General features: G+C 34.9%; 1 protein-coding gene across 2 annotated transcripts in view; it reads left to right on the top strand.

Moving 5' to 3' along the window:
- Nucleotides 1–24,260, top strand: part of baiap2a (BAR/IMD domain containing adaptor protein 2a) — a 197,556-nt gene that overhangs the window by 131,340 nt on the left and 41,956 nt on the right. For both annotated transcript variants that reach the window (XM_030141211.1, XM_030141212.1), the window contains exon 6: nt 8,630–8,767. In XM_030141211.1, the coding sequence (XP_029997071.1) occupies nt 8,630–8,767 (138 nt within the window). The remainder of the gene's footprint in view (nt 1–8,629; nt 8,768–24,260) is intronic.

Here is a 24,260-nt window from a genome sequence, read left to right as displayed (position 1 = left end):
AAGTTTTTCCTCGCCACTGTCACCAATCACAAGTGTTTGCCCCTGAAGGTTTCCGTTGGGTCTCTGTAAACTTAATTTGATTCTGATTTGAATTGATAAAGCACTTTGTGACTCTGTCTGTGAAAAGTGCTCTATAAATAAAATTTACTTTACTTTACTTTACGTGGAATACATGGTCCAAAGTTCACCCACTGTCCATTGTGTTTCTAATCAGATTTAATTACTCTGATTGAGTGTTGTGGGTAAAGGCACTGGCAACATCAACAGTAATGTCAGAAGGCCTTTGCTTTGTTAATTAGGAGGAACACTGCAGCTCAGACGCACGGGATATTAGCTTGTTTACTCGGTACGACCAGGCAAACGAAAAGCAAGCTCTTAACAATAGCCAATTGTGTGCTCTGTAACTCTGATCTGTTGTATGTGCTGGGTGCTTTCCACTGGGGAACCTCCACTTTGGGGAATTAAATTATAGATGAATAGCAGAGTGAAACATATTGGTTCTAGTGCTTTCCCTCATAGACTGGAAGTGAATGAAAGGATGAGTCATTTATTGTTATTGGGTTACAAAGACAGCACCTGGCGCCGATATGTTTTTTTTTTTCTTTTTTTTTTTTTCTTTTATTTAGAAATATATTGAACCAATTAGCATTCATAGAAAATCCCTGAGTTGGAAAATTAAAGGTGGAGAGTTAAAGTTCAAGCAGCAGTCAGTGATTGAGGAAATCTAAATCAGGGCAGACGCTGTGGCTTTTATTAATCATGTGCTGTGTTGAAGTCGCACTGCACACTTTAATCTGCAATACACACCAGGCTCCACTGTTAGTTAGGGGTGGAACGGTGCGCTGGTTTGGACCGAACCGTTTCAGTTTGGGGCCTTCAATATTTATTTATTTATGTATGTATGTATGTATGTATGTATGTATGTATGTATGTATGTATGTATGTATGTATGTACAGGGTGGGGAAGCAAAATTTACAATGAACATTTAGTTGTTTTTTCTCAGCAGGCACTACGTCAATTGTTTTGAAACCAAACATATATTGATGTCATAATCATACCTAACACTATTATCCATACCTTTTCAGAAACTTTTGCCCATATGAGTAATCAGGAAAGCAAACGTCAAAGAGTGTGTGATTTGCTGAATGCACTCGTCACACCAAAGGAGATTTCAAAAATAGTTGGAGTGTCCATAAAGACTGTTTATAATGGAAAGAAGAGAATGACTATGAGCAAAACTATTACCAGAAAGTCTGGAAGTGGAGGAAGCAACAAAAAACGTACCAAAGCTTTTATTAAAGCTCTCAAATCCAAAATCCTAAAGGATCCAACCAAATCCATGAGAAAAATGGCAATTGAACTTGAGGTAGACAACAAGAGCGTTAGAAATGCAGTAAAATATGATTTGAAGTTAAAATCTTACACAAGAACACCAAAACACTTGTTGACAACAGCAACAAATCCAACTTTAGCAATTTTTGGGAATCATGTTTATGGCCGCCTTCTAGCCCAGATCTAAACCCTCTGGATTCTGCTGTTTGGGGCGTTTTAGAACATGCTACCAACAGAACATCACACAGCAATGTCGACTTTCTTAAAGATACTATTAAAGAAGAATGGGAGAAGTTGTCACCCGAATATTTGAGGAACACTTGCGCAAGTTTCAGGAAGCGTGTGAAGGCAGTTATTGAGAAAGAAGGAGGACACATAGAATAAAAACATTTTCTATTATGTCAATTTTCTTGTGGCAAATACATTCTCATGACTTTCAATAAACTAATTGGTCAAACACTGTCTTTCAATCCCTGCCTCAAAATATTGTAAATTTTGCTTCCCCACCCTGTATGTGTGTATGTATGTATGTATGTATGTATGTATGTATGTATGTATTTATTAGGCCTGTAACGGTACACAAAATTTTTGGTTCGGTACGTTCTCGGTTTTCAAAGCCACTGTTCGTTTTTTTTTTTTTCGGTTCAGTACGGGAAGAAAGAAAACCCCTCAAAATGTCTATTAATGCATTTATGAATTTTTTAACATTTTTCCCCCAATTTTTGGACACAATAGAATATAGAAAAACAGGAATAATATAATTCTGCTGCTACAAATCAAATAGAAAATAAAATAAATTATTAATATTACTAAATGTATTTTAAACATTAGAATTGCACTTTTCCCTGAATGGTAGTTTTGAACAAACAAGAAAAATCCAATCACAGTTCTGTCAGTTCACATTCTGCATAAAAATAAAAAAATTCCACATGAAGTGCAACATTAACAAGAGGTTAAACTGGTATTCTGTTGAAACAAACTGAAGAGAAACACTGACAACACAATGAGCCAAATTATTTATTTTAGGACAGAGAACAAATTGTGTTGTGTGCCTGTGTGCACGGGGGTTTTTTTTTTTTTTTTTTTTTGTCGGAGCTGGGGGGTAGGGGGGGCGCGCAGTTATATACCTGGGGGTGCGGTCCATAACTATTGTAACGAACGCTGTTGTGAAACAAAAGTGAAACTTTACATACTTTCAGCGTTCTATTTATTCCTCTATTATACAGCTTGTGTGACAGACAGACAGACAGACAGAGCTAGTGTCAGTGTTTTAGAACTACCATAGTTCCTCGGGGCCAAACAACATCCATCTTATTAACGTCTCTTTCCTCGTTGTTGTCTTTCACCTGAACTGATCCAAACTGGACTGGACTGATGGTGGAGGGTCTTCAGTCTCTTCCTTCCAGGTTCACATCATATTTGTTGTTTTTTTTAACCTTATATCAGCTGCTATTTCATATTTTGGGTCAATGTGTGCGTCCTTCCATATGTCTGTGTGAAACTTGCGCGGATTTAAAGTTCCGCATCGAAGGACGTCTTTCGTTCCTTTTTCTTTTTCTCATCATACTGTGTCGTTTCGGTACAGCTGTGTACCGAACCGAACAGGTGTGTACTGAAACGGTTCAGTTCAGTATGTGTACCGTTACAGGCCTAGTATTTATGTATGTATGTATGTATTTATTTATTTATTTCAGTCCATATTAATGAACATCTACAACAGGGGTGTCAAACTCATTTTAGTTCAGGGGTCACATTCAGCCCAAATTGATCTGAAGTGGGCCGGACAAGTAAAACAATAGCTTAATAATCTGTAAATAATGACGACTCCAAATTTTTATCTTTGTTTTAGTGCAATCAAAATTAAATTATAAAAATATGTACATTTGCAAACTATCCAAACAAAAATGATGTGAATAACCTGAAAAAAACTGAAATTTCTTGAGAAAAATAAGTACAATTTTAACAATATTACACCTCAACTTACCATTTATACATGCATATTACGGACTGGATCTACAAAGGCACAAAATATTTAATAACAGGAAGAGTAATGTTAAAATTTCACTTTCAAAATTTCAGTTTTTTCGCATTTTATTGTTAAAGGATAGTTTGTAAATGTTAATATTTTCACCATTTAATGTAAGTTTTTACACTAAAATAAAGAAAAATTTGGAGTTGTCATTACTTATTTATAGATGTAATGTAATATTATGTTATGTTTCAGAAGTGAAAACGAAACTTATCACTCAATTATCTTTTCTCAACCTGCTGAAATTTCGCTTTTAAACCTTACCTGCGAAAACACTGCGATATTAGTATCACATTAGCATTGCCTCTGTCGTCTCCATGTTTTTTATTACTGACTTTCCTCTTCTTCTACTCAAAAAACTTTACTGTTCTTCATGGTATTTGTCCAGTATGGTTAATTCAGAGCGGCGCCCCCTGGTGGATAAATTGACAAACGCTCATTCCAACACATTAAATGTCAGTAGCAGCACTTTGTTCCAGTCAGACTAATGACAATGACAATGAAGCACATTTACAAAAAGAACTAACAACTGGAATGGGATTATTAAGTACTCGTATCGGTACTCGGTATCAGCAAGTACTCAATGTAAGTACTTGTACTTGTACTCGGTCTGGAAAAAAGTGGTATCGGTGCATCCCTAGTTCCTTTATAGCAAAAAGCTTTTTATTTTTTAACTCAAGTTCGCAAAAATCAAGTGACCCTGCTCCTCTTCTCAGTCACATTCACAGCACCTCAGAGAATACTGTGAGGCATTCAAAGACACTCCGTAAATTACATTGTTTGCTATAAATTAACATTGAACATTCAAAAATACAAAAATTCATAGCATGTGGGGTGCCTGTTAATGCACAAATGACTGAATAATATTTAGTAGAAATATCCGGTGTCTCACAGGTAGTTACAGAGCGCACCCCCCCTTAACACCCCCCCCCCCACACACACACACACTGTACGAGAACATATCGAAAATGAATCGAACCGAAGACCCCTGTACCGAAAATGTACCGAACTGAATTTTTTCTGCACCGTTGCCCCCCTAATGTTAGTCCTTATGTGGCAACGAGGGCTTTTCTGCTGCTTTTCAACCAAGCAACACCTAGAGGATACCTACATCCTCTGTGTCTCACAAAATGCAAATGTGGGTGTTGAGCCCTCATGCAGGAGCTTTCCTCTGATGGTTTTGCAGAGGAGAAAGAAACCACATGAGCTTTGTCACACCAGACACAGTTACTATAGCAACAGAGCTGCTACTGATCAGAAACAAAGTTGTTTTTCCTCAATAAATAAATAATAAATAAGTAAATTAAAAGAGTTACATAAATAATCATTGGGTGTTGAGGGACTAGGCGAGTCATTTTTGCTCCCTTCTACAAATTGGGTTATGATCGTTTTAAAGCTGTATTTTTCACGCTGGTGTGGATTTCAGTTCAGTTCCCTGCTCTACTACACGATTACAGTAGATGTTTAACCCGGTGCTACATTTATGGCAGTTCTCAAAGGAATTTTTCTTTCCATTTAACCTTTCTTAAGTGATTTATCACCATTTATTACAATATTATCCCCTCTGTTTTTTTTCCATTTTTCATTATAAACCTTGCATTTTTCTATATTCAAACGTGCTGTACAGACTTTCTGTGTGATCTGTAAAAAAATCTCATTTTTAGATATATGCCTGATCATAGTCCACAATTCAAAATGAGATTATCAGCACCAAAATAGGTTATAGGTTATTTGCATTCAATTTTGTGGTGTCATTACTCAGAAACAGGGTTGAAGATGGACCTGTGGAGTTGAATTAATGAAGAATTCAGACCCAAACAGAGCATTTACAGTTTATTTAGACCACAGGGAAATGTTTGAAAATGCATAATTCCATTTAAAAAAGCAAAATATCACTCCTTTAAGTGATTTATCACCATTTATTACAATATTATCCCCACTTTTTTTCCATTTTTCGGTATAAAGCTTGCATTTTCCTATATTTTAAAGGGGTCATATTTGTGTAAACCCACTTTTATTAGTCTTTGGTTCATTTATTTGTGTATTTGGACCCTAATAGTTCATAAAGTTTGAATTTGAACCCTCCAGGTGCTGCAAAGCCATCTTTATATTAATTCTGGCAAAAATCAAGTGGATTTCTACAACCTGTTTCAATTCCTTCTTAATTTGTTAAATTTTATAACTAGTTACATCACAGCATTTACACATATAAGGTCAAGACTTCCAACAAACATTTCTTAGAGTACGACATAATTGTTTATCAGCAGCAGCGCTTGTAATAAAAACTGAAAATATGTCCAAACTTGGAGCCGATTACCTAAAATGTTCAGTTGTTGGTTGAACGGGAAAGAGCAGCACAGCCAACAACCTGGAGGGGGCGGGGTCATGTGCATTTAAAGGGCCAGTGCTCAAAACCACCATTTTCATGTCATTACTCAGAAATAGGGTTGAAGATGGACCTGTGGAGTTGAATTAATGAAGAATTCAGACCCAAGAATAGCATTTACACTTTATGTGGACCACAGGGACATGTTCTAAAATGCATAATTCCATTTAAAAAATCAAAATATCCCTCCTTTAATTCACCGATCATGTAGATGTTGATGGAAATTCAAAGGTTACTCTATCAAAACAGAGAAAAAGTGACTTCAACATCCAAATGGGTCATATCTGATGACCATGAAAAGACGTCAAACAGCATTTTACATCAATTATTTACATGTATTAGTGGATCAGCACGTATTACACAGTTTATATCAGTGGATGGTTTGGGTCTTTATGGGTTAAGGAGCACACTCTATGAAGGATGATGGGAATTAGCTTCTACTTTTGTTCATTTGTTTATTTATTCATGGATCGTGCATACCAACCAATAACACAGTAAATGTGCCAGCGTTAGCCAAATGGATCATTTTCAACTGTTGTCCCTTGGCTAGATGTTAAATGAGCACAGAAAAAGCAGACAGAACCTATTAAAATCCTCCTGTCAGCATGCAAAGCACAACAATGTGGACAATTTAATGAAAAACAACAAGACACAGACTGTTTTTTAAGTGGAATAAAACATGTACCTGGCAAAAGTTAAAACGATAAAGTAAAATTAATATAGCAAACTATTTAACCCTTTAAACCCTGATGTACTGCTGTTAATTTGCGTCATAAAAGCTACTGTGAGTAAGTGCTTGTGTTCCTTTTCTTCAGTGGTTTTGCTTTACTGTTGATTTTTTTTTTCCACTTAAATCAGGGGTGTCAAACTCATTTTAGTTCAGGGGCCACATTCAGCCTAATATGATATGAAATGGGCCAGACCAGTAAAATAATATAAATAATGGGATAAGAACTGATAAATAATGTCAACTCCAAAGTTTTCTGTATGTTTTAGAGTGAAACAAGTAAAATTCTGTAATGAAAACGTTTACATCTACGAACTGTACTTGAACATAACATGAAGAAATATGAACAACCTGAAAATTCTTCAGATAAATAAGTGCAATTTTAACAATGTTACGCCTCAGTTTATCATTTATACATATGCATCACACAAATAGACAAAACATTCAATAACAGGCTGAATACTTGTACAATTCCACATCCATCTTTTCTTAAGACATTTCAGGTTGGTAATATTTTTTTTAAAAGGCTAGTCTATAAATCTAAACATATTTATGTAATTTTACTTGTTTTTTTTACTCTAAAACAAATAGGAAAAATTGCAGTTTTCATTACTTATAGGTTATTATGATAGTATTTTTATTGGACTGATCCACTTTAGATTGAATTGACCTAAAATTATTTTAACATCCTTGATTGTTCATTTCTTCAGTGTAATTTTTGCATTTCAGAAATTCATCCTAGGGGCCTGATTGGACCCTTTGGTGGGCCGGTTTTGGCCCCCGGGCCGCATGTTTGACACCTGTGACTTAAGTTTTTATTGAAATTTCATAAACAGATAGTCACCAAAAATAACAAAAAAACGAACAAACAAACCTTGCTTGGCTACACTACACAACATTACATTCACATTATTCAGTCCTTCAGCCATTCCGAGTTCTGTAATTACACTGAACAAAAATATAAACGCACCACTTTTGTTTTTGCTCCCATTTTTCATGAGCTGAACTCAAAGATCTAAAACTTTTTCTGTGTACACACAAGGTTTATTTCTCTCAAATATTGTTCACAAATCTGTCTAAATTTGTGTTAGTGAACACTTCTTCTTTGCTGAGATAATCCATCCACCTCACAGGTGTGGCATATCAAGATGCTGATTAGACAGCATGATTTTTGCACAGGTGTGCCTTAGGCTGGCCACAATAAAAGGCCACTCCAAAATGAGCAGTTTTATCACACAGCACAATACCACAGATGTCACAAGTTTTGAGGGAATATGCACTGGTCATGCTGACTTCAGGAATCTCCACCAGAGCTTTTGCCTGTGAATTGAATGTTCATTTCTCTACCATAAGCCATCTCCAAAGCTGTTTCAGAGAATTCATGAAGAAGACTGTGCGAGGAAAATGGTGGTCACACCAAATACTGACAGGTTTTCTGACCCCCCTGGACCACCCAATACAGTAAAAGTGCAAATTTTAGAGTGGCCTTTTATTGTGGCCAGCCTAAATCACACCTGTGCAATAATCCTGCTGTCTAATCAGCATCTGGAGCTGCCACACCTGTGAGGTGGATGGATTATCTCAGCAAAGGACAAAGGAGAAGTGCTCACTAACACAGATTTAGACAAATTTATGAACAATATTTGAGAGAAATAGGCCTTTTGTGTACATAGAAAAAGTTTTAGATCTTTGAGTTCAGCTCACGAAAAATGGGAGCAAAAACAAAAGTGGGGCATTTATATTTTTGTTCAGTGTAGTTCATTTATTCCATTTTTTGTCTTGAAACTGATAAAATACCTCTAAGCATTGACACAGACATGTAACACCAAGTAAAAAGCTAATTACATGACATGACAGACGTGCAGTGACAAGATATGATGACACGTGTGAAGGAATGCTCAGACTTACACGTCATATTAGAGGTTTTTTTTCACACCACTACAAGAGGGTGTTCTCATTACACCTTGATTAATCGTCTAATCAACAAAGTGAATTCCTCAGTGAGGTGAAATGAATTGAATCTGCAGGCTGTTGAATCTGCCGCAGCCAAAAAAATAAATTACTGTCGCATATTTCCTCATCTAGCGTTTCCATTTTTGTGGTAGAACAGGGGTCTGATTTTTGTCTTTGCACTCTTTCCATTACCCCACGTAGGCTGCCCTGAAGAAATACCAGATGGAACACAAAAGCAAAGGGGAGAGTCTGGAGAAGTGCCAGGCGGAACTGAAGAAACTGCGCAGGAAGAGCCAGGGCAGCAAGAACCCCTCCAAGTACGGAGAGAAGGAAATGCAGGTGAGCCTCGAACTGGCATCTCGGAATCACTGTTGACAACACACATGGCTGACTAATTCATTTGGAATTATCTGCCGTCAACAAACCAAAAAAAGAGCACAAAATACTCCGAAACCTACATTGAAATAAAAATGAAAAAAAAAAGCAAATATACTCAGGGATGGGTTCGTAACTCTGCTGTGCTCATTTTTTTGTTTGTATATGCATGTGGGTGATAGTTGGACTGCAGAGTTATGAATCTTGATGCGAAATAATGACTTTATTCTTCATGAAGTAAAGTGGAGCCGCAAAACAGCAAGGATGGGGGTGGAGGCAGTGGCGACGAGGTGCCCTGAGTGGGAAGGCGAATAGTGGAGGTTTGATTATGAATCGTGTACCCTCGCCAATCGACTGTAGTGCATCTACACACATACACACACATAATAGCAATAATAAATCAGCTATGCTAATGAAGTACACATTTAGTTCAGTCAGTGGGTTCGGGTACAAACACTGCAAATTATAGTGTTCTTACCAAGATATAAAAAAAAAAACCAAAAAAAACCAACTTAGATTCAGAAGTGTTAGATCATTTATCATGTTTTAAGAGTTAATTTCTTATTTTAAGTGTTCATACATCTGTAGACATGCTTATTTCTAGATTTAACCAAATTAACCCTTGACTGTTTTTAAGTACTTTTGATTTTGCCTTTATATACTATATAAAGAAATGTTTATTATACCCATGTTTAGTGTCTTATTTTTCAGCACAGCTTCATCTATCTCATCTACCTTTTATTTTTTCACTTTAACCTACTGTATCAACACAAAAGGACAAAAAACGCACAAAAAATATAAAATCCGATTTGAAAAAATTGTATAATTTATTGCATAAATAACACAAAGATGCTTAACGAACCTTTTCAAAGACTTTAAAAGTGAATATTGGTTCCAAATATTAGGTATATAAAATCAAAATTGTAATAAATTAAAACTATTCTTAAATATTTGGCATAAAAGCATGTCTTTACATAGGTGTTTTCTACAGTTTTCTCCCCCCACCACCCCACTCCCAGTCCTCCCGGTCTCTGCATCCGGTTCAGGTGGGGGTCATCCTCACCCTTACCTGTAATGCTAACGTAGTCTGTGGATTAGAATCCGCAGATTCAGTTTTTTCCCTTTTGAAAAAGGACAAAAAATGACAAAGACATGGTCAGAAATATAAGCCCCCCCCTCCCCTCCTAATTTTCATATTTTAATTCACGTTTGTTTGCTCTGATTTCAAACCGTCGTATCTCCGGTTGTATTAGCTCTATCAACATCAAATAAAAAGTGGGAGAGTGTTTCAAGTCCACACTTTCAATTGTAATTATCCCCTGTGGTCTATGTGACAGAGTTCCGACGCTACGACATGTTGAAAATGTCATGTGATTCAGTCGCGTGGCCGTGACCGTGGACCCCTAAGGGTTAATTCAATAATTTTTTTTTATCTTGCTGCTTGGATATATTTCACTTGTTTTGAGTACCTTTTCTTCAGATTTATTGTTTTTACCCCTTTTTTGCAGTGTAGCCTTCATCAGGGTTGTAACAGAAAGATTAAAAAGTACAGTTTATGTGTAGACCCATAAATAACTGAAGAGTTGCACATATGATTGCCAACTCCTCAAGTTTTTGGACCGCAAATACTAAAATGTCAACATAAGGACATGAAACATGCTGTAGTTACCATAATTTACAATAATAGTTAAGCCTTAAAGAATTTTTTGGTGAGTTGCAATGAAATTTTTCTCTGTTTCTAACATTTCCAAGGTGATTTGTCACTATTTATTATTTAATCCTCTGCATTTTACAGTGAAAAGCAAGTATTTTTCCTATATTTAATTTACAGATCATATAGACATTCATACAATCTCAAAGGTTGTCAGAATTATTTTAAAGTGTCTACTTCATGGATTTTACGGGTGAATTAATGTTGCTAAAGATTACGTTTCTACATTGACTGCATTTTACTTCATTTATTTGCATGCAGTGATGGAATTAATGGTTGTTTAGGTCAGAGCTTTTAACCCATAAAGACCCAATGCTACTTTTGTGACAGTTCCCAAATGAATTTTTCTTTAGATTCAACCTTTCTTAAGTGATTTATCACCATTTATTATAATATTAACCACTGTACTTTGCATTTTTTTTCAGTGAAAATCAGGTTTTTTCCTGTGTTTAATTCACTGATCATGTAGATGTTCATAAAATTTCTAAATAAAGGTTGAGGAATATTATATAAGAAGCAGAAAAAAAAGGAAAAAAAGTGACTTTCTTAGCAAATATATCAATAACTGAATTAAAAACAAGTGTGTCCATCCACTGTCATTGATCCAACTTTATGGGTTTTACTGGTGAACCAATGTGGTAGAAGATGACGGTGTTTCCATGGTAACTACAGAGCCTCTGAACATCCAAATGGGTCATATCTGATGACTGTGAAAAGATGACAAACTGTATTTTACACCAAATATTTACATGCATTGATAGGATTAGTGGATCAATAGGTATTAAACAGTTTCGATCAGTAGATGCTTTCAGTCGTCAGTGGCTGTTTGGGTCTTTATGGGTTAATGTCTACATGTTTATATTCTATGGTCATTTGCTGTTTGAACTCAAGGGTCATATCTGTCATTGCACCGAAGGTAATGTTATCAATGATTTTATGATTAAAGACACAAGAGTCCAATCTTCAAGCGCAACTATGTCGAGTCATTAGGGTCTTTGAAGGGAGACTAGAGGCTGATCGGTTTTAATGATGTCCTACGGGAGAACTGGCTGAAGTCCCTGAATGAACTATTACTTTATGAAAACTGATGGTTCCATAAGAGTCAGATGACCTCTGTGATCTTTAACATCTTATCCACAGACTGGCCAATTAAGACGCTACCTAATAAGGTCGAACATTAATCCATTAAAGACCCAAACATCCACTGATGATCAAAATCTAGTCATGTAAACTGTTTAATACCTGTTGATCCACTAATCCTATCAATACATGTAAATATTTGGTGTAAAATACAGTTTGTCATCTTTTCATAGTCATCAGATATGACCCATTTGGACGTTCAGAGGCTCCGTAGTTACCGTAGAAACACTGTCATCTTCCGCAACATTGATTCACCAGTAAAACCCATGGAGTTGGATCAATGACAGTGAATGGAAACATTTGTTTTTATGTTCAGTTATTGATATATTTTCCTAAAAAAGTCACTATTTCTTCAGTTTTTTCTGTTTTTGATATAATAACTGTCAACTTTAATTTGAGCTTTTATGAGCTTCTGTATGATTAGTAAATTAAATAGAGGAAAATACTAGATTTTCACCGAAAAAAAAAAAGCAAAATACAGAAGATAATATTATTATAAATGGTGATAAATTGCTAATCTGAGCTTTAAAGGGGTCATATTTTTGCTAAACCCACCTTTATTAGTCTTTGGTTCATTTATTTGTGTATTTGGACCCTAATAGTTAATAAAGTTTAAATTTGAACCTTCCAGGTGCTGCAAAGATAGCTTTATATTAATTTTCCCAAAAATCTAGTGGATTTCTACAACCTGTTTTAATTCCTGCTTAATTTGTTACGTTTTATAACTTGTTCAGTCACGACATTTGCACATATAAGGTCAAGACTTCTGACGAACATTTCTCCAAGTACGACATAATTGTTTATCAGCAGCAGCGGTTGTAGTAAAAACTGAAAATACGCCCAAACTTTGAGACAGTTACCTAAAATGTTCAGTTGTGGGTTGAACGGGACAGAGCAGCTCAGCCAATAACCTGGAGGGGGTGGGGCCTGAAGTGGGTCATTTGCATTTAAAGGGCCAGCGCTCAAAACCACCTTTCTGGTATCATTACTCAGAAATAGGGTTGAAGATGGACCTGTGGAGTTGAATTAATGAAGAATTCAGGCCCAAGCAGAACATTTACAGTTTATGTAGACCACAGGGAAATGTTTTAAAAGCAAAATATCCCTTCTTTAACCCTTTCATGCATAGTGGTCACTACAGTGGACAGCTGTTCAAAGGTGTTGTTCTCTTGTATGTTTATGGATTTTGTTGGTTTATTTCCATATCAGCCAACACAGTGGACACTTATGCATCATCCCATACACTGTAATTCACACATTACTGTAAATTTGCTGTTCTAGATAAACCTGATCTGCAGAAACATGTTTGAGTGTAAAAAAAAAATTCTAATTGTTATTAGACTGTAATTAACCTTTTTTTTTTTTTTTTTTTTTTTTTTTTAAACAAAAAGGTTGTTTTTTTTTTGGCAAATTATCTCCATGCAGGTATGTTAAAATGTGAGAAAACATCAGATTAGCAGTATTAATGTTTTTATTTTATAGTTTTTATGCAGTATATCAGTAAATACATGTTTCTTTGCTTCTAAAATTAAACGCATGGTGTCCAGCTGAGTGTATATTTTTGTAATGCCACGAAAAATAGGTTCATAAAAAAATTCAATCACACTGTTGGTTTGTTTTTTCATGCCTAAAGAGGAATTAAAAGCACCAAGGAATGATTTAAGCATCTCATAATTAATGCATGAAAGGGTTAATGAACATTTACATGATCGGTGAATTAAATATAGGAAAAAACCTGATTTCCTGGGAAAAAAAAACAAAAAACAGAGGATAATATTACAATAAATGGTGATAAATATCTTAAGAAAGGTTCAATACAGAGAAAAAAATAATTTGGGAATGGCCACAAAAGTAGCACTGGGTCTTTATGGGTTAAAAAATAATCATTTTGCAGGACAAATGAAAGTTTTATGATGTTGCAACAGATAAACAAACACACATACGTTTTCTCTCTTCTTTATGTCATTATTACTCACCAAGAACACCAATAACTGCTCACGTTACAGCTAAGAAATCCACTCTGCTGAACCTGAAGACCAACCTCAAGTATCATAAATATCAGGAGAATGTTCACGACATGTGGGAACTAATTTGATTATCTCACAGTGATACATGTGAGGGAAGCATGAGCCAATTAGCTGCAGGTTAGACATTACGTTTTAATTAACAGTGAAACTAATCATGTTGGAATATTTTGTCTTTAGTCCTAGTACCCATGGCATTATTAAATGAATAATGTTGTTTAGAATGTACACATTGTTAGTACATAAAAAACACAGATCTCCAGTGACATAGAACATGTGCTGCACTGTCGGCTAAACACTTTCATATTTTAATTCACGGTCACGTTCGCTAGCGTTTTAAATTTCCTAGAGTGAGGTGAGGTGATCAACGCTCCAAACTTGTCACAGCAGTTATGTGGCAAATCAAAGCAATCACCTGATTTTCTGAGGGCAAACGGAAAATGTACTCCGGGCATCCTACTATGTGATTATCATAACAAAGCACCCCCCGACAGAGCAACTCAATGAAATGAATTTTGATGAGTTCGAATGTGAAGCATGCATCAGGCCGTCAGTGTTTGACATAACATAATTGGTTATCTTTAGCATTTCATTTTCTGTCATTTATTACCAGTTGACAGGGGGAAGTAGTGAGTGTGTAGGAGTGGGAGACTATATCTCTGTGTTAGCCTCTTATTGTAAGGCCTGGCTGTCCCTACGGTGACATTTGTAAGGTATATATTTGGTTAGTGCCGCAGCTTATTTTATTGTCAAACGGAGAAAAATGACAAGGCGCAAAATTGAGCCAGTGCTTTCCTGCTATTTCTAGAAGTCCTGATGACCCGCAGGCACGCAAGTAAGAATCTGAAAACAACAGGTCGAGGCTTACTGGGTAATTACTTAGATCACAGGTGTTAAATATCCGGCCCGTGGGCCAAAACCGGCCCTCCAAAGGTCCAATCCAGCCCATGGCATGATTGTAGGAAATGTTAAAATTACACTGAAAATATTAACAGTCAAAGGCAGGGGTGTTAAACTCACTTCTTCCAGTGTCCGCATTCAGCCCAACTGGATTTCAAGTGGGCCGGACCAGTAAAGTAATAACATCATAACCTGTGTGCAAATGAAGTCATGTATATATGTATGTAAGTTTTTGTTGTTGTTGTTGTTGTTTTTCCATGACTTCTTACAACCTGTTTTATTTCTAAGGACTAAGTAAGATTACCTTGTCTTGTTGCGTATTCAAAATAAACTTAAAAAAAAAAAAAGATGATGATTTTTTTAACCCATAAAGACCCAGTGCTACTTTTGTGGCCATTCCCAAATAATTTTTCCTCCGTACTGAATCATTCTTAAGATATATATCCATTTATTGTAATATTATCCACTGTATTTTGGTATTTTTCAGTAAAAATCAGATTTTTTCCTTTATTTAATTCACTGATCATGTAAATGTTCATTTTTTTCCCATGACTTCTTACAACCTGTTTTATTTCTAAGGACTAAGTAAGATTACCTTGTCTTGTTGCATATTCAAAATAAACTAAAAAAAAAAAAGAAAAAAAAAAAGATGATGATTTTTTTAACCCATAAAGACCCAGTGCTACTTTTGTGGCCATTCCCAAATAATTTTTTCTCCGTACTGAATCATTCTTAAGATATATATCCATTTATTGTAATATTATCCACTGTATTTTGGTATTTTTCAGTAAAAATCAGATTTTTTCCTTTATTTAATTCACTGATCATGTAAATGTTCATTTTTTTTCCATGACTTCTTACAACCTGTTTTATTTCTAAGGACTAAGTAAGATTACCTTGTCTTGTTGCATATTCAAAATAAACTTAAAAAAAAAAAAAAAAAAAGATGATAATAATGATGATTTTTTTAACCCATAAAGACCCAGTGCTACTTTTGTGGCCATTCCCAAATATTTTTTTTTCTCTGTACTGAATCATTCTTAAGATATATATCTCCATTTATTGTAATATTATCCACTGTATTTTGGTATTTTTCAGTAAAAATCAGATTTTTTCCTTTATTTAATTCACTGTTAAATGTTTAAATGTTTTCAAAATGTAATGTTTTTTTATCGCACTAAAACAAAGAGAAAAACTTGGAATTGTCATTATTTATAGTTTATTATGCTATTATTTTTACCTCCTAAGACCCAGTAAATGTCAGCAAAGTACAAGCTTGTTTTGTTTTTTTATTAAATAAGTGCCTATATTGGAAACGTCATGATGCAATAGTTTTTTCAGATGCAGTTTTTTTAAATTGTTATGGAATGTCCTTTGTGGTGGACTGTTTCCTTTTCTTTCTTTTTGTTTTTTTTTTGTATAAAGTTGTGAAACTCATGTCCACAAATCACAAATGTGGGCATAAAACCCATAGTTGGGTCTTAGGAGGTTAATAGTTTGGCCCATTTTAGATTGAATAACCCAAGTTAACACCAACAGGAATGTACTTTGTTTCTATTTTTCACACACATTTTGGTTATATAATGTAATCACAAATGTAATCGAATGAGTTTATTCTAATTTGGTATTGGTCTGTTTTGCTCTTTGTTCTGGCTTGAAGTCTAAAGGACAGGAGTGAGTATTTAAAATGTTATGTTAAATTACTCTGTTCTACAAGGAAAATGCTTCCAGAATAAAAGTAATGAAATTTTACCACATGAGAGTCACTGATAAAGAAAAATAAGTAAAAAAAAATGCTGGTTGGCTGAACTTTCCAAGATTCAGCCTTGGGTCAAAATGTGAAATTCAAGAATTAACGAGAGAATGGGTTTGACTCAAAAGGAATATTTGTCTCAGAGCTACAAGATCTACTTCAAAACACTGTCTGCACATTCGAATACATTCACTTTACAGGTTCTATTTAGTGGAAGATTTATAAAACTATTATATAAATGTACATAAACCAATATATATGTGTAATAATAATAACACTTAATCATATACCTTGAAAACATCAGCAAACCGGCACTTTTGTCATTTATTTTCCAATTAATCTTATTAAAATACGTAACATTTAGCACATTTAATCTCTGAAGCAAATCATTTCTAAAAAAAATTGTAGACCAGTGTTATTAGATGATGAGAACGGAGATGGGATTAAATAAGTTTTTCATCTTCCCACCCCTTTTTGAGTGTAAATGAATGATTTTTGGAATTTTTGAACTTGCATTTATTCTGTAAATGCTCAAAATAAACAAATAAATGAAATGAATTGGGCTGAATGTGGCCCCTGAACTAAAATAAGTTTGACACCCCTGACTTAGACGATGGTGGTCTGACTGGAAAATGTAGCCACCCGTTACCGAAGCCGATCGATAACAAGATCAGAAGCATGTTCCAGCTGACCCTAATGTTTTGTAGAGTTGATTAGGTGTAAAAGAAACACAGGTCTTTCCAGAGCTGTGGTTTTATACACATCCACTCACCAGTGCACACACCTACCTACTGTACATGTGCTTTTTTTGTTTTTTTTTCTGTGTCTGATGGTATGACAGATCTAGATTGATCTGACTGCTGTGTCATATTGAGTTTGTCTCGCTGTGTCAGGGACGCCACGAGGAGGTGACGAATGAAGTGTCACTGTAAGGCAGGGGTGTCAGTCCCATTTTAGTTCAGGGGCCACATTCAGCCCAGAAAGGATCTGAAGTGGGCCCAACCAGCAACAGAACAGTGGAAAAAAAGTAAAATTACATTATGGAAGAGTTCACATCTACAAAGTTTCCTTAAAATGTGAATAAAATGTACAACCTGAATTTTCTTTAGTAAAATAAGTGCAGTTTTAACAATATTATTTCTCTTCCTAAATGTTTTATCAACTGTGAGCTGTTTGTGAAGCGTCTTTGAGTGTCCAAAAAAGCACTATATATTATTATTATTATTATTATTATTATTATTATTATTATTATTAAGCTTTAATGCGCATGTGTAAATGATAAACTGAGACAGAATATTGTTAAATTTGTACTTCTCGTAACCCATAAAGACCCAGTGCTACTTGGGTGTCTCTATTTAACCGTTCTTAAGCAATTTATCACCATTTATTATAATATTATCCTCTATATTTTCCATTTTTTCAGTGAAAATCCGGTATTTTCCTACAATTAATTTACTAATCATGCAGATGTTCATAAAAGCTCAAATTAAACTTCATGGTTATTATATGAAAAACAGAGAAAACTGAAGAAAAAGTGACTTTTTCAACAAAATATATCATTAACTGAACATAAATTAAGTGTGTCCATTCACTGTCATTCATCCAACTCCATGGGTTTTACTGGTGAATCAATGTTGTAGAAGAGGACTGTGTTTCCATGGTAACTACAGAATCTCTGAACGTCCAAATGGGTCATATCTGATGACCATGAAAATATAATAAACTGTATTTTAAACCGATTATGTACATGTTTTGACAGGATTAATGGATCAATAGTTATTAAACATTTAAGATCAGTCACCGGTGGATGTTTGGGTGTTTATAGGTTTAGACATTACAGGTTGTTCATATTTGTTCAGGCTATTCACATTTTGTGTGAAAGGATAGTTTGTAAATATCAGCATTTTTTTATGGAATTTTACTGTTTTACACTAAAACAAAAGAGAAAAATTTGGAGTTATTATCATTATTATTATTATTATTATTATTATTATTATTTAATTATTTAATTATTTAATTATTTATTTATTTATTATTTAACTATATCATAATACTGGAAGGTCTCAGAGCGTGTGTCGGCACGATTCTGACAAATGTAAATGTTTTTACCTGGCCAAATTGGTACCTACAGTTGAGGAATAGTCCCATCTCCACATTAAATATCTCGGCAAGTTGATACAACCAATATTTAGGGAGATAGAAGTCATTTTGGAATGCAATAGCCTTAGAATCACGTAGCTTGGTTTGACCGGAAGCACAGTACCACACTGCATGATGGGAAATGAAGTTAAAAACAGGAATAATGCATTTACTAACTTCCGTCCCTAGATATCAGTAGTATGACCCGTAGATCCCTGTGGGTCAACGCGCTAGTTGGTTATGTTATTTCCAGACCCCAACACCCCCGTGTTGTGTTGTTTTCTATGTTTTTATTCTGCTGTTATCCTTTTGCTTTGTCTGTCAATGCACTTTGTAAACTCAGTTTTTAAAGGTGTTATATAAATAAAGTTATTATTATTATTATTATTACCTCCACCAAGTGTAACGGCAGAGGTTATGTTTTCATCGGGGTTTGTCTGTTAGCAAGATAACTCAAAAAGTTATGGACGTATTTTCGTGAAATTTTCTGGAAATGTTGATTCTGGCACAAGGAGCAAATTATTAAATTTTGGTGGTGATTGGGGGTGGACTGATCTGCCTTGGTGGAGGTCTGCTTTCTCCGGGTGCTTTTCTCGTTATAATTATTATTATTATTATTATTATTATTATTATTATTATTACCGTTATTATTATTATACTTACTAGGGATGTAACAATTACCGGTATAGCAATAAACCACGGTAAAATTGCAGATGGTTAGTATTACCGTTTAAATTCTAATTATCATGATAACCGTGTTTGATTACCGCACATTTAGGGGAAAAAAACTTTATGTAAAGATCTGCTTTTATGTCAAATATTTGAGTATAGTTTTAATTTATTACAATTTTAATTTTCTATACCTAATATTTGGAACCGATATTCACTTTTAAAGTCTTTGAAAAGGTTCATTAAGCATCTTTGTGTTATTTATGCAATAAATTAGATACATTTTTCAAATCGGATTTTATATATTTTGTGTGTGTTTTTTGTCCTTTTGTGTTTTTGTAGTAGGTTAAAGTGAAAAAATAATACACAGATGATATAGATGTGCTGAAAAAATAGATCCCAAACATGGGTATAATGAATATTTGTTTATATAGTATATAAAGGCAAAATCAAAAGGCCTGAAAAATGGACAAAATAGGCTCAGACCTCTAAGGGTTAATATTTGAATGTTTCTGCAACAGAAGGTACATTGTGCCAATTATTTTATTTACTTATTTATTTATTTTTAATACAACTTGGTTAAATTATTTTTGAATATTTTGAGCACAATTTCAACAATACCCCGATAATAATGATAACCGTGATAATCTTAGTCACAGTAACCGTGATATGAAATTTGCATATCGTTGCATCCCTAATACTTACTATTCGTATTGTATTTATAAGTATAGTAAGTTATTTTACTGGTCATATCCACTTGAGATTCTATTAGTTTGTATGTGGAATGTGAACTAAAAGACTTTAACACCCTCGATTGTTAATATCTTAAGTGTAATTTTTGCATTTCAAAAATTCATCCAACAAGACTTAAATTCTTTGGCGGGCCGAATTTGGCCCACGGGCCGTATGTTTGACACCCGTGCTGTACGGCATTAAAGCTGGCAGCGCAGACCACAGTCCAGTTTTGTACTGAAGCAGGATCTTAAGTGGGAAGGGTGGATAAGAACACTAAGAAGAGAAAAACTCAGCCGAGAACGACGAGTTGTTACATGCACCTGGATGTCGAAGGCTGCTTTATGAGCTCAATAACCAGACCTGTTTGAAGTTTCCAGCATGACGCAAGGAATAGTTTTGAGCAGAAATGAAACCCGCAGAGGTTTAATAAAATACAGAAACTACAGTATATTACAGTATGTAGATCTGAAATATAAGTGGAAATGCTCATTAAACCTCAGTGGCTGTAGTAGTGCTGATGAGCTCTAAAATGCCATATATTTAAATTATAATGTTGTACATCCAGAAGACTTCAAATCCACTATGATGGCACACTTTATTAGCAGAAATGCATATGTTACCGAGTGTTTCTGCCTTTGATGGACAAAATGTAAGTGTACTGACTAATTAGCATCACCATCCCCAGGCCCAACCATTAGAAGAAGGAAAAAAAAAAAACCCAACAAATTTAGCCCCGTGTATACAAGACATTCAGCACATATTTAGTGAGTCCGTATGACTGATCATCTGAGCCCATCTGTGCAGAAGAACAAGCTCATCAGGCCCCAGACTCATAATGTACAGTCGGTAAGCAGGGAAAAGGAAAATCAATCTCTCCTTCTCATTTTCAGTCTGCTCACTTTCACTGATCATATCAGAGCTGTGGGCGTGTGAGAGAAAAGTCAACTTGTTTGTGCTGGAGTTCCCTGAGGAGGACGTCTTCCAGAAGCAGGATCAGACCTTTAGGAGGACGCAGAGCCTATAAGAATCTGCCCTGCATATAGATAGAGCCTGTATATATGAGAGATTTTCTATTAAAACAGTGATACTGACGGATAAGATAAGATAAAATAAGTATAAGATAAGATAAGATAAGATAAGATAAGATAAGATGAGATAACATAAGAGAAGATGAGATGAGAAAACTGGGTAAGATAAGATAAGATAAGTTGAGATGAGATAACCGGGTAAGATAAGATAACTGGGTAGGATAACATAGGATAAGATAAGATAAGATAAGATAAGATAAGATAAGATAAGATAAGATAAGATAAGATAAGATAAGATAACCGGGTAGGAGAGTATAAGATAAGATAAGATAACCGGGTAGGATAGCATAGGATAAGGTAAGGTAAGATAAGATAAGATAAGATAAGCTAAGATAAGATAAGATAACCGGGTAGGATAGTGCAGGATAAGATAAGATAAGATAACCGGGTAGGAGAGTATAAGATAAGATCAGATAACCGGGTAGGAGAGTATAAGATAAGATAAGATAAGATAAGATAACCGGGTAGGAGAGTATAAGATAAGATAAGATAACTAGGTAGGAGAGTATAAGATAAGATAAGATAAGATAAGATAAGATAACCGGGTAGGATAGCATAGGATAAGATAAGATAAGATAACCGGGTAGGATAGTGTAGGATAAGATGAGATAAGATAACCGGGTAGGAGAGTATAAGATAAGATAAGATAAGATAACCGGGTAGGAGAGTATAAGATAAGATAAGATAAGATAAGATAAGATAAGATAAGATAAGATAAGATAACCGGGTAGGAGAGTATAAGATAAGATAAGATAAGATAAGATAACCGGGTAGGAGAGTATAAGATAAGATAAGATAAGATAAGATAAGATAACCGGGTAGGATAGCGTAGGATAAGATAAGATTAGATAAGATAAGACAAGATAAGATAACCGGATAAGATAAGGTAACTGGATAAGATAAGATAAGATAACCGGGTAGGATAGTGTAGGATAAGATAAGATAAGATAACCGGGTAGGAGAGTATAAGATAAGATAAGATAACCGGGTAGGATAGCGTAGGATAAGATAAGATTAGATAAGATAAGATAAGACAAGATAAGATAACCGGATAAGACAAGTTAACCGGATAAGATAAGATAAGATAAGATAAAGTAAGATTACCGGGTAGGATAAGATAAGTGAAATGTGTTTTTGTACCTGCAGCCAATAGTAAAAATAGAAAAAATACATGCAGACTACAAGATACTAAAAAAATATATGTATAAATATAAATGTATGTGTAAAAAGTAGCTCTACTATGTACAATGATGATACAAAGTAACACAAAGAAGGAAAACAAAAGGGAGGAAGTAAGAATAAATGAACACATAAAAATGTTAAAAAAACAGAAGAGTATGTTTTAAGGCTAATGAATGGAAATGACAGAAGGCTAAATAATGAACAGTGAAAACAAAAAATGAATAATAACTAAAGGTTTATGTAGACGGAAACATAATTAATGGGTGAGGATGACTGTGAACATGTACAGTATAATAGAAGAAGAGAGCAGCACAGAAGACCCCAAGGAAGAAACACTGGAATATGATAAGAAATAAGCAGAATTCATGAGTCGGTTTAGCTGTTTGTAATGCAGATACTGATTCAGTCTGAGGTTTCCACTGCTTTTTAACTCTTTTCATTTCAGTTTTAGAATAAATGTTAGTTTCTCTGTAACAAAACTTTCATGAATCACATTAATCCAGTCATATGTCACCCATCCATTGTGAAGATTTGGCCATATATTTGTTTTCTAAACAGTATTAGGTCTCAAAAAATCATGGGAAGGAATGCTTCTAGGACCCAAAAAAAGAGTTTGTTCGAGGTGCTCTTTGGAAAAAGGGATTCATAAAGTAGATGACAAACCTTCATATAAAATTAAGGCATTTTAATGCTCAAGGAGAGTGCCTTGGAGGTTTCTTCCTGTTTGCCAAATATGATATATTAAAGCCTAAAAGGATTGCTCAGAATTGGCCGATTTCTAAGATAAATGGTAAACCAAGGCTGTGTTCAGATAGCAGGTCTTAATGCACAATTTGAATTTTTTGGTGAAATCCGATTTTTTTTGTGTGTGTTCGTTTGTATTACACATTAAATCCGACCTCTATCAGTTTTGAGTATGAATTGAATGCAACCCTGAAGCGACTCACATGCACAAAAGAGGTCCTGGGATGCAGAATTGTGATATCAGATACATATCAGATTTAAGACCACATATGAAAGTGGCCTGGGTTGGATTTGAAAAAATCGGATTAGTGCTGTTCAAACTGTCTTTAACAGATCGAATGCAGGTCACATATGGGCAAAAAAACTGGATTTGGGCCACATTTGCCTACAGTCTGAATGTAGCCTAAGATACATGGCAGTTCGTAATGCACAATTTGGATTTTTTTGGGTGAAATCCGTTTTTTTTGTGTGTATGCTTGTTCTTATTACACATTAAATACGACTTCTATCAGTTTTGAATATGAACTGAATGCGACCCTGAAGTGACCCACATGTCCCAAAAGAGGTCCTGATGTAACATGTGACCACGTAGGCACGCACTGTGTTTACAGAAGTAACACTTCTGAGATGCAGAATTGTGATGTTTGTCGCATTTCAATGACATAAAGGTCGGATAAATGCGACCTGGCCGTTCAGACTGACATGGCATTGCAAAATATTAGATACGTATTGGATTTAGGACCACATATGAAAGTGGCCTGGGAGAAAATCGGATTTGTGCTGTTCAAACTGTCTAACAGATCGGATACAGGTCACATATGGGCAAAAAAATCGGATTTGGGCCACATTTGCCAGCAGTCTGAATGTAGCCTAAGATACGTGGCAAACTGTTCAGACAGCAGGTCGTAATGCACAATTTGGATTTTTTGTTTTTTTGGGAGTTTTTTTGTGTGTGTGTGCTCGTTCATATTACACGTTAAATGCGACTTCTATCAGTTTTGAATATGAACTGAATGCGACCCTGAAGTGTCCCGCATGCGCAAAAGCGAACACAGAATTGTGACATTTGTCGCATTTCTTTCTTTTTTTTTTATGATTTTATTTAAACTTTTTCAATCCACAAAACCAAGACATATATTGTTAATGAGTACAAACAAACCAAAACAACAATCACAAAATAAACGTGAGACAAACAAACAAAAAGACGACAAAACAAACCCCAAAACATAAATAAATAAATACATAAATATATATTCACAATAATAACACAAATTAACCCACACCCACAAACATGCTCAACCTCACATTTGTCGCATTTCAATGATGTAAAGGTCGGATAATTGTGATATCAGATACGTATCGGATTTAGGAC

The sequence above is a fragment of the Sphaeramia orbicularis genome, chromosome 8 (genome assembly GCF_902148855.1).
Source record: "Sphaeramia orbicularis chromosome 8, fSphaOr1.1, whole genome shotgun sequence".
In the NCBI taxonomy this organism is placed as follows: domain Eukaryota; kingdom Metazoa; phylum Chordata; class Actinopteri; order Kurtiformes; family Apogonidae; genus Sphaeramia; species Sphaeramia orbicularis.
The sequence above is the reverse complement of the archived record's forward strand: the minus strand, read 5'-3'. Positions and strand labels throughout refer to the sequence as shown.